This window comes from Gorilla gorilla, chromosome 12, assembly GCF_029281585.2.
Source record: "Gorilla gorilla gorilla isolate KB3781 chromosome 12, NHGRI_mGorGor1-v2.1_pri, whole genome shotgun sequence".
Lineage (NCBI taxonomy): Eukaryota > Metazoa > Chordata > Mammalia > Primates > Hominidae > Gorilla > Gorilla gorilla.
The window spans coordinates 78,509,419-78,521,495 of NC_073236.2; the positions used below are offsets into that span (position 1 = coordinate 78,509,419).

General features: G+C 35.2%; 1 protein-coding gene across 2 annotated transcripts in view; it reads left to right on the forward strand.

The window, feature by feature from the left end:
• USP34 (ubiquitin specific peptidase 34) overlaps window positions 1-12,077 on the forward strand; it is a 283,644-nt gene that overhangs the window by 186,465 nt on the left and 85,102 nt on the right. For both annotated transcript variants that reach the window (XM_031008389.3, XM_063695856.1), the window contains exons 35-41: window positions 30-112; window positions 1,534-1,574; window positions 1,713-1,837; window positions 3,742-3,894; window positions 4,639-4,743; window positions 6,554-6,609; window positions 6,712-6,832. In XM_031008389.3, coding sequence (XP_030864249.2) covers window positions 30-112; window positions 1,534-1,574; window positions 1,713-1,837; window positions 3,742-3,894; window positions 4,639-4,743; window positions 6,554-6,609; window positions 6,712-6,832 — 684 coding nt within the window. The remainder of the gene's footprint in view (window positions 1-29; window positions 113-1,533; window positions 1,575-1,712; window positions 1,838-3,741; window positions 3,895-4,638; window positions 4,744-6,553; window positions 6,610-6,711; window positions 6,833-12,077) is intronic.

The following is a 12,077-nucleotide window of genomic DNA, read 5'->3' on the forward strand; positions in this document are numbered from 1 at the left end:
ATATCTTTTAAAATGTTTTTGTTTTAAAGGTATTTCTTGTTCTTGTCCAAGGAACCAGTTTGATTCAGCGACTTATGTCTGTTGCTTATACGTATGATAATCTGGCTCCTAGGTATGCATTTTAAAATATATTTTATGTGTGTATGTATAGCAGGAATATAATGTTTTAAAACTTTATTTTGAAAAATTTTAAACTTAATAGAAAAATTTGGGGGATATTATGATGAAATCTCTCATACCTTCCATCCAAATTTACGTATTAGTAACCTGTTGCTAAAATGTGTCTTGTATTTATAAGTCACGTATTTTCTGTGTGTTTACATGTTTTCCTGAATCTTGTGAGACTGAATTGCAGATATCATGACTGTTTACCAGTACTTTGTTGTGTATCTCCTAAGACCAAGGAGATTTTCTTAATAGCTAGAGTAAAATTTTTAAATTTATAGAATTTAACATTGATATGTTATCTAACATATAGTTCATATTAAAATAATCCTATTGATATTCTTTATAGCAGTATTTTTCTTGCTTCAGGATCAACTAAATGTATTGCATTTAGTTGTCAGTTCTTCTGTTTCTTTTCATCAGAGATAACTTTCTCAGCCTTTCTCTCATGATACATTTTCAAGTAATGCAGGCCAGTTATTTTATAGAGTACTTTTCAGTTTGGGTTTTCATGATTAGCCTTCATGATTAGATTCAGATTATATATTTTTTAAGGGAGTCTTAAAGTTTAGACTCTAAATCATTATAACCTATGTGTTTGTCACACACATCTCTTTAGTAACTAAATCATGAGCACTTCTTGAGGGTTTACTTATTTCAGTCAGTTTTATTCATTCAAATTTTGTTTATTAAATCTGAAGTCATTTCGTATTTGCTGTAGTAAGATTTTACCAGTGATTCTTTTATTTGGTTTGTTTTTTATTTTGAAACATACAATATATTTTTATTGACTAGACATCCTGCTGTGTAATAGATCTCAAAACTTCCTGCTCTATCTGGAACTTCATACCCTTTGACTTATACCCTCTGCCCCGCCCCACCCTACCCTACCCCACCCTCCAGCTTCTGGTAACCATTATTCTACTCTCTTCTTCAATGAGTTTGACTCTTCTTCAGTGAGTCTTTAAATAAATGATAAAGAATATAAAACAAATAAATAATGGAGCTCTCTTAAAATATAGTCTCTTTTGCAAAAATTAGCTGGGTGTGGTGGCACATGCTTGTAGTCCCAGCTATTGGGAGGCTGAGGTGGGAGGGTTGCTTGAGCCTGGAAGGTCAAGGCTGCAGTGAGCCATGATCATGCCACTGCACTCCAGCCTGGGCAACAGAGTGAGACCCTGTCTCCTGTCTTTTAAAACACACACTCACACACTCACACTCTCTCTCACTCTCACTCTCACTCACACACCCACTGCTTTCCTTTTTTGGGGGGGAAGTGATAACCTTAAAAGATATATGTTAATAAATTGAATCATTTTTAATTCATTGCTGAATTTAATTGGTGGTGGTGGTGTTTTTACTTTACAGAGTTTTAAAAGCTCAGTCTGATCACAGGTCTAGACATGAAGGTAAGGGTTCCACAAAGTTAACTTTTAATAAATAAAAACTTGAATAATATATTGATATATTTTACCTTTAATAATGAACATTGTGTTTTCATTTTAGCACAAACCTTTATAGTGAACTGTTTTCTAATTTTTCTTTAGTTTCACATTATTCAATGTGGCTCTTGGTGAGTTGGGCTCATTGCTGTTCTTTAGTGAAATCTAGCCTTGCTGATAGTGATCACTTACAAGATTGGCTAAAGAAATTGACTCTCCTTATTCCTGAGGTAAGATAAAGATTGAAGGTTAGTACTGTTACTTTTTATATGTTTTCATGTTATTAGCATTGATAATAAAAGAGCTAATGGAAACAAATATGCATGAGTCCATAAATATATCACATTATCTGCTTAATCCTTTAAGGTCTAGAGTGTTTTGAACTATGTACAATGTTTAAGAACTTCTGACTATTATATATTATGTAGCATTTATATTTTTCTGAAATGTTTATAGAATGATTATTTTGCTTTGGATTAATAAAAAAAAGTTTTTCCAGGTAGTAGGAAGGGCTTGAGAATTTATTTTGGTAATTTATGTTTTAGAAAAGTTCTGTGGCCTTTTTTTTTTTCTTTCTTTCTTTGAGACAGAATCTCCCTGTTCCCTGTATCACCCAGGCTAGAGTGTAGTGGTGCAATCAAGGCTCCCTGCAGCCTCAACCTCCTGGGAACAAGCGATCCTCTGGCTTCAGCCTCCCAAGTAGCTGGGACCATAGGTGCACATCACCATGCCCAGCTAGTTTTTTAACTTTTTTGTAGAGACGGGGTCTCGCTGTGTTGTCCAGGTTGGTCTTGAACTCCTGGTGTCATGTAATGCTCCTGCCTCGGCCTCCCAAACTGCTTGGGATTACAGGCATGAGCCGCTGCACCCAGCCTGCGTTTTCTATTTAAGTAGAAATAGAGGCTAGAGAGACTACAAATAAATAAAAGAAATATGTTTTGCTTCCCATGTTGACACTGAGGCCAATATAATTTTTATTAGCTGTATCTTGGCATTACTCACCTCATATCCCTATGTGAAATAATAGAAACACACAGTAATATATTTAGCTCCAAAGTCACTTATTTTTTAAACCTGTGTTGTCTAATAATATTAGCTCTGGCTGGGCACTGTGGCTCATGCCTGTAATCACAGGCCGAGGTGGGTGGATCACATGAGGTCAGGAGTGCAAGACCAGCCTGGCCAACATGGTGAAACCCTATCTCTACTAGAAATAGAAAAAATTAGCTGGGTGTGGTGGCAGGCACCTGTAATCTCAGTTACTCGGGAGGCTGAGGCAGGAGAATCGCTTGAACCCAGGAGGCAGAGGTTGCAGTGAGCTGAGATCGCACCACTGCACTCCAGCCTGGAAGACAGAGCAAGACTCTGTCTTAAAAAAAAAAAAAAAAAAAAAATTAGTTCTGGATATAATGTCATTTGTGTTCTTGTCCTGTCTCAGGTAACCATTTTGACATTTGGACAGTTTCCTTACAATCTATAGAATATTCCGATTGAAGTTGCTTCTGTGTTGCTTCTAGTTCTGAAAATATTTTATCCTCTTACTGACTTGTAAATAACTTAAATGATTCTAAATGTCCTTACTCAATTATTCTTTGTATTTAGCTGTTGTTATTATTTTGTTTTGTTTCTGTTTTTATGGCCATGCTTTAGGATTTCTAAAATACTGTCTTTATATATTATGGTATACCTTGAGATACTTTATTTGATCATGTGTAATTTACATATATATATGTATGGGATTAGAACATTGTATTTATTAATTATTTTTATGAGGCATAATCTTGTTCTGCCACCCAGTCTGGAGAGCAGTGGCATATCAGCTCACTGCAGACTCTGCCTCCCTCGTTCAAGCAATTCTTGTGCCTGTCTCCAGAGTAGCTGGGACTACAGGCGCAAGTCACCACACCCGGTTAATTTTTGTATTTTTTGTGGTGACAGGGTTTTGCCATGTTGGCCAGGCTGGTCTCAGACACCTGGCCACAGGTTATCCTCCTGCCTGGGCCTCCAAAAGTGCTGGGATTACAGGCTTGCCCGGCAGAACATTGTATTTAAAATCACCTAAAATTATTTCTGCTAACATATTAACTTTGTAATACTGACTCTCACTGTTTGTGGAACTTTCTTTTTCATCTAGACTGCAGTTCGTCATGAATCATGCAATGGTCTCTATAAGTTATCCCTGTCAGGGCTGGATGGAGGAGACTCAATCAATCGTTCTTTTCTGCTATTGGCTGCCTCAACATTATTGAAATTTCTTCCTGATGCTCAAGCACTCAAACCTATTAGGGTAAGATTTTACTGTGTTTAGAAGCAGTTTCTATTTTTGAAATTTCCTTTGCCTCAAGTTTACCATTGTAATATATCCTTAAAATTTTGATCATTTGACTACTCTGTGTGATTTTTTACCAAGAGGATAGTAGTTATATACTACTTAAAGTGACAGCATTGTGACACATTGTGTCCATGTTACTACTAGGAAGAGACTGATTTCAGCTCTGTGGTCTCTCTCATGGATACTCTATTTTAGAAATAGCATTTATTCTCACTCGGTTCTGGGCCTTGTGTTAATAAGTTGACTGATAAAAAATCATAAATGGAGCTCTCTTCTCTAGTAAGTCACAGTTTTTTTTTTATCTTTATGATATTCAGAATTTTAAATTTTATTTCCTACCCTAGTTCATATACTAGTCTTCAAAAGGCTTCTAATACATAATAAATTTAGAGCCCACTTTTTACTAACCCCAGAAATTCAGTGTGTTGTTGGATTTACATTATTTTCCTCCTTATTCATATCTTTTTTAATGTCAGTAATTTGAGACTAATATTTTCCTAAAAGTTCTTATGTTTGTCATTTTTTTGCCTGGTTATTCTGATTTTACAGAAACTAAGCGTGTACTCCATTTTTAAAAAGATTTTGAATACTGTTTAGTGGATATAGGAATTTATTTCATAAAGCCTCTAGTTTCTTAAATGTATTATAATTTTATTTATTTTTAAAATGTTTTCACAAAGTATAAAATTTTTTTAATAGATAGATGATTATGAGGAAGAACCAATATTAAAACCAGGATGTAAAGAGTATTTTTGGTTGTTATGCAAATTAGTTGACAACATACATATAAAGGACGCTAGTCAGGTATGTTCAGAAAATTATATACTATTCTATGTATTCTATTCTTGTTAATATGGATTATGACATACATGTTCATGACTTTATTGGTTATTAAGTGTACTTTAGTAATCTATAACTTGGTGGTGGTGTCCTATTTCTACTGTATTTGTGCTTTTCCACCTTATTCTAATTCCTTTCATGTTTTTACTCAGACCTTAGTTGAAACGTCTTCATCTGGTATCTATCCATAATTTCCTGTCTCTTCTCAATAAGATACGTGGATGTAACATCTTATTTGGAAAGGGAAATGTAGATTTTAAATTTAAAAATATAGCTTTCTATGATAGCATGTAGTTTGGAGTCCCAAATACGTAAAATAAAATTGCAGTTCAGATAGAAGTTACTTTAAAGAAACACTGTCAGTTTTTGCATATCTAATTTTCTTATACTGGACTAAAATGACGTTTCCATTCAAACAAAGTAATGTTTAAAACAAGTAAATTTCAGGCCAGGTGCAGTGGCTCACGCCTGTAATCCCAGCACTTTGGGAGGCTGAGGCGGGCGGATCACAAGGTCAAAAGATGGAGACCATCCTGGCCAACATGGTGAAACCCCATCTCTACTAAAAATGCAAAAATTAGCTGGGCATAGTCACAGGTGCCTGTAGTCCTAGCTACTCAGGAGGGCTGAGGCAGAATCGCTTGAACCCGGGAGGCAGAGGTTGCAGTCAGTGCGCTGAGATCACGCCCCTGCACTCTAGCCTGGCAACAGAGTGAAACTCCGTCTCAAAAAAAAAAAGTAAATTTCAAAGCAAATCTTGCCACTTAAAGACTTGCGTTTTTTCCAGTGTACATAAATTTAGTCGACTAAAATGTGTCTAAGTTGTCAATTCAGAAGAAAATGAGAAACACATAAAGAAGATCCTTTGAAATATTTAGGACACATTTTTCTTAAACTTTTAAATGTATTTAAATCAAAGTTCAATATGTTCACTTTACATTTAAAAATTCTGTGGTGTTTATACTTTTTGCTTTTTAGTTAACATCTGAATTCTTAAAATCTACTTTTCATTTGAGAAATAATTACAAAAATTAGTATTGAGCAAGTTTTAATGTACTTATTGTTAATTAAAATATTGATGCCAAATAAACTTTATACTTTAAAAAAAAAAAAAAACCTGGGCTTGCCCATTTGAGCTAAAATAGGAATCTGATCTTGCTTGCTTGTAAAGTAATTTTCCTTTTTAGAGATTTGGGTTTCTTTGAGGGGACTCAAGTTAGATTTTGTGAAGTCTGTTTTAATGTTGTTGTTTAGTTATAACGAGAAGTAAAGTTTTTTGGAATGAACTGTAGAATTTAGTTTATTGTTAAAAGTCTAAAGGTATTGTTAAAAACAAATGTTGGTGAATTGTGTGTGAATTACATCTCAATAAAGCCATTAAAAAAAAACTTTAGTGTCTTTTCAATAGATTACTATGACTTTATTTTTTCTTTTTATTATACTTTAAGTTTTAGGGTACATGTGCACAACGTGAAGGTTTGTTACATATGTATACATGTGCCATGTTGGTGTGCTGTACCCATTAAATCGTCATTGACTTAATTTATTATCAACATTCCATTGATTGTTTTTTGTAGAATGATCAGTGATGTTTAAGACTCATTTGGTTAATTGACATAATGTATAAGTAAAGAGTAGGTGTATTACGTTTATAACTTATTGAATTTGGGAGAACTAAATTATTGTTACCTATAAGGAAATGATTTTAATAATTTTATGTTTGGTAAAACATAAAAAATTTATATTTGAATTTTTATTTTCTTTTTGTATTAAGACAACGCTCCTCGACTTAGATGCCTTGGCAAGACATTTGGCTGACTGTATTCGAAGGTAAAATTTGATGTGAAATTGACATTTATATTGTCGAGGAAAGATAAAAGACATAATTATGTGAACTGTCTTGCTTGTGTGTATTTTTTTTCTTTTTTGTAGTAGGGAGATCCTTGATCATCAGGATGGTAATGTAGAAGATGATGGGCTTACAGGACTCCTAAGGCTTGCAACAAGTGTTATTAAACACAAACCACCCTTTAAATTTTCAAGGGAAGGACAGGTAAGTGTTAAGATAATCAAATGTTTCTATGAAATGTGATTGAAATTTTTTGTTGTTACATTGTGTATTAGTCCATTTTTACACTGCTCCTAAAGGCATACCCGAGACTGGGCAGTTGACAAAAGAAAAGGGTTTAATTCGACTCAGAGTTCCATGTGGCTGGGGAGGCCTCACAATCATGCCGGAAGGCAAGTCCGAGCAAGTCGCATCTTATGTGGATGGCGGCAGGCAAAAAAAGAATGAGAACCAAGTGAAAGCGGTTTCTCCTTATAAAACCATCAGATCTCAAGAGACTTATTCACTTATCACAAGAACAGTATGGGGGAAACCGCCGCCATGATTCAGTCATCTCCCACCAGGTCCCTCCCACAACAATGGGAATTATAGGCAATATAATTCAAGATGAGATTTGGGTGGAGACACGGCCAAACTGTATCACATTGTATGTGGATATGTTAATTTTTTTAAACATACAGACATAAAAATTGCTAGAAATTACCGGCAAGAAAAGCAAATTTTGAATAAATTGAATTCTGGAAATATAAAACGGGCTTGTTTTTAGAATGCAAAATCAGATGTTAATTCCTGTGACTGACTGAATATAGAAAGGTAACCTAAGGCTGGGCACGGTGGCTCGTGCCTATAGTCCTAGCACTTTGAGTGGCTGAGGTAGGTGGATTGCTTGAAACCAGGAGTTCGAGACCAGCCAAGGCAACATCTTGAAACCTCATCCCTACAGAAAATGCAAAAATTTGCTGGGTGTGGTGGCACACACCTGTAGTCTCAGCTACTCAGGAGGCTGAGGTGGGAGGATTGCTTGAGCTCAGGAGGTCGAGGCTTCAGTGAGCCATGATCACACCACTGCACTGTAGCCTAGGTGACAGAAGGAGACCCTGTCTCAAAAAAAAAAAAAAAAAAGTAACCTCTATTTTATCAGTGTGCTTTCTATAGAATTGTATATTTTGAATTACTGTCCTAAACTGTGAATCATATCCTAATACAGTGGAATTAGTAAGTAGTCATTATTGGGTACTCGTTTCATATTTTAAAGACCTGTGTGACATGAAATCTATCTCTGAATATTGGAAACACTTCGTGACTCTGTACCAACAAATGTCTCATTTTGATTGTCTCCTGATTAAATAGTTCATCTTATCTTACCATTAGTGCATTTGTCCTGGTCATTGTAGGAATTTGTTATGATCTGGAGAGCTGTTATCTTAAAGTTACTGAACGTGTTAGGAAATAGCAACCAAAAGGATAGAAGATTGTCCTCATAGGCATAGACTAAAGGATTCTTGAGATCAACTTAAGATTACAGTCTTATCTGTTTGAAATCTTTGCTACTTCCCCTAATGCACAAAACTCCTTCTTGTGCTATTTCTTTCAGGGTTTTTGCCTTTTCCATTAGACTCACTGGAAATGGTTTGATAGATTTACAGCCTTGTTGATTGAAGTCTTCTCTTATATATAAACTAGTATATAACTTTTATCCCCAAATATAAATATATTAATTGGTTTTTCTGGTAACGTCGTAAAGCGAAAGTCTTTGTTAAGAAAAAATAATTTTAGATAGTACAAAAAAAGAATATTCCCATTTGGTTTGATTTCCTCTCATGCTGTGGTGATGGCCTTCCAGGACTTTTCATGGATACAGTAAATATGCATGTATAAAATTCATATTTATAGAAATTTTACAGTTTATAAATAGTATTCTGTGATTGATTTTTCACTAAAAAATGAGTACATTAAAAAAGAAAATGTATTTTTAAAAATTGACTAAGAGGCAATAATTTAAATCTTTGACATTTATGAAGGTATAGAAAAAACTGTAAAGGCAGCAACTTTGCATACTTGTCCCATTATTTACTCAAGAACTCTTAAAGTAAAATAGGTTGATTTTAATCCGTAGTTTATGTTAGTATACAAAAGGATATATCAGTTTACGCTTATAGCCACACTGTATGAGAATGCCTTTTTCGAGCATCTGCAGATTCTTATGTCACTGAGATATTTGCCAATTTTGATGTTGATTTAGTTTTATTTCTTTGTTAATTGGTGAATGGGTTTCTTTCCATTTACTTATTGTTTGTATTTGATATTTATTTGTTCAGTCAGTATATGGTTTCCCATTCATTTGTAAAAGTTATTTATTTTGAATATGTCAGCACTTTCTGTTGTATTTGCTGCATGTATTTTTTCCAAAGTCTTATTTCTCTTTATTATTACTATTTTTTTACTTCTCTTCTGTTTATTGATTTATACAAGTTGTTATCCTAGGACAAATTTTTGAGGCTTTAAAAGGTGGATATGATTAGACCCAATTTTGACAGATGATGAAACTGAGGCATAGACAGGTTAAACGAGTTGTGCATGACTGAGTCACTTACTCTTCACTTGGCCAAGCTTTTAACCATTATACAATACTGTCTACACATCATAACACATTAAACACAGTGTTCTATACTTAGCTTTTTTTCACCTATCTTAGAGATTTTCAAATTCAGTATATAAATAGTTCATTTAAAAAAAAAGGGGGACTGGGTCTCCTTATTCAAGCTGGAGTGCAGTGTGGCACAATCATAGCTCATTGCAGCCTTGAACTACTAGATCAAGTGATTCACCTGCCCCAACCTCCCAGGTGTCTAGGATTATAGGCATACGCCATCACACCCAGCTTTTTTATTTATTTATTTATTTATTTTTGTAGAGATGGGGTTTTGCTGTGTTGCCCAGGCTGTTCTTAAACTCCTGCCCTTAAGTGATCCTCCCGTCTTGGCCTCCCAAACTTTTGGGATTACCGACGTGAGCCAACGCACACCGCCATGCTTGGCTATTCATTTTGTAAAAGTAACTTCAAAATATTATTGTTATTATCTTTGAGACGGGGTCTGGCTCTGTCACCCAGGCTGGACTTTAGTGGCATGATCTCAGCTCACTGCAACCTCCACCTCCCAGGCTCAAGCAGTCCTCCCACCTCAGTCTCCCAAGCAGCTGGGACTACAGGCAGGCATCACCATACCCGGCTAATTTTTAAAAATCTTTTGTAGAGACGGGATTTCGCCATGTTGCCCTGGATGGTCTCAAACTCCTGGGCTCAAGCAGTCCTTCTGCCTTGGCCTCCTAATGTGCCAGGATTACAGGCATGAGCCACCATGCCTGGCCCACAATATTATTTTATCTGCATATATGTAATATATTTAGCTTCATAATGATCAACATTGTCTAGTCAACAATTTCTAGTGATATTACAGAGATCTTTATACATTTAACACATAGATTTAGGAAATGTAGGAAGACATTCTAAAAGTTAGAACTGCTAGTTCATGGAGTATACCTTTATAGTTTTGGTTATGTTAAAAACGAAAACCAAGTTAACTGTCTGTGGAGGCTGAGCCAATTTATGGCTGTACCTACAACCTGAGATTAATTTCCAATTTTCCAGCATTTCTACCAACATACTATACGTTTAGGTAATTTATACCAGTCTGATAGGTGCAAAGAGATTCTCTTGGTTTTATTTTCTATTACTTTTATTAGTAAGGCTGAACTTCCCTTCAAGTGTTTGAAAGCCATTTGTGTTATCTTTTCTCTGACTGCTCAGATCCTTTTCCTTTATCCCTGTTATGTATGTTATAGTCCTTAACTAATTTGTAGAATATTTTATATTAAGGAAACTATCTCACTGTAATATGAATTGCAAGATTTTTTTTTTTCTGTCTTGACTTCATGGTTTTTGTTATGCTTGTTTCTTATTTATTTATTTATTTGAGACAGAGTCTTGCTCTGTTGCCTAGGCTGGAGTGCAGTGGCATGATCTCAGCTTACCTCAACCTCCACCTCCCAGGTTCAAGCAATTCTCCTGCCTCAGCCTCCCTACTAGCTGGGATTACAGGCATGCACCACCATGCCTGGCTAAATTTTGTATTTTTAGTGGAGACCGGATTTCGCCATTTTGGCCAGCCTGGTCTTGAACTCCTGACCTCAGGTGACCCGCCCACCTTGACCTCCCAAAGTGCTGGCATTACAGGCGTGAACCACCTCACCTGGCCTGCTTATTTTCCAAGCAGAATTTTTTTTTCATGTAGTCAGGTTTATTGATCTTTTACAGCTACTAGATATTGTGTTATACTTTTAAAAACTCCCTGTTTTTTCACGCTTTCATAACTTAGTATTTTACATTTAAGTTTTTCTATCAGGAAATTATTTAGGTGAAAGGAATGAAATGGATAACTTTTTTTCAGATATGTACCCAGTTATCCTAATAATTAACTAATTTATTTTTTTTCTACTGATTACAAATGCTTCCTTTTTCAAATAAACTACCATATGTATTTAAATAAACTACCATATGTATTTCTGGACTTTCTGTTTCATCTTATTGATTTGTTTGTTCATTCACCAATATCATATCTTAATTATGTAGATTTAATATCCTGTAGAGATAGTCCCTTTGTTTTTTGAGACAGTGTCTCACTCTGTCACCCAGGCTGGAGTGCAGTGGTGCAGTGGCTCACTGTAACCTCTGCCCTCCAGGTTCAAGCGATTCACCTGCCTCAGCCTCCTGAGTTGGTGAGACTACAGGCACCTGCCACCACACCCAGCTAATTTTTGTATCTTTGATAGAGAAGGGTTTCACCATGTTGGTCAGGCTGGTCTCAAACTCCTGACATCAGGTGATTCGCCTGCCTCGGCCTCCCAAAGTGCTGGGATTACAAGCATGAGCCACCACGCCTGACCGAGGTAGTCCATTTTCATTATTATTTCTTTTCAGTATTTTCCTGGCTGTTTATTTTTCCACATAAACTTTAGAATCAGTTCATCTAGTTCTTTAAAAAAAAAAAAATTGTGTTACTTTTTTGGTTGAGATTGTATTATATTTCCAGATTGATGCAGAATTAACTTTATGATACTCAATTTGTCTGTGGAAGAGTATGATTTGTTGTATTTATGCAAAGCCAATCGTTTTATGTTTTTTATTTAAAAGATTTTTTTTTTCCTACAAAATTTAGGTTTTAAGTATTTCTTAGTAAGTTTATTCTTAGGAGTTTTGTCCTTTTTGTTGATATGTTGATATGGAATCATTGCTTATGTTTTTTAACTTGTCATTTATGTAAGAATTTGTGTATACAATTGTTGCAGGCCATCTGAAATTGACTTATTGTTGGTAGACTGTTTTCAGTTATCTTTAGCTGTTAGTGTTCTTTGGTTCTTCATTTGTTTTTGGTTTATTATCTGCAAGTAA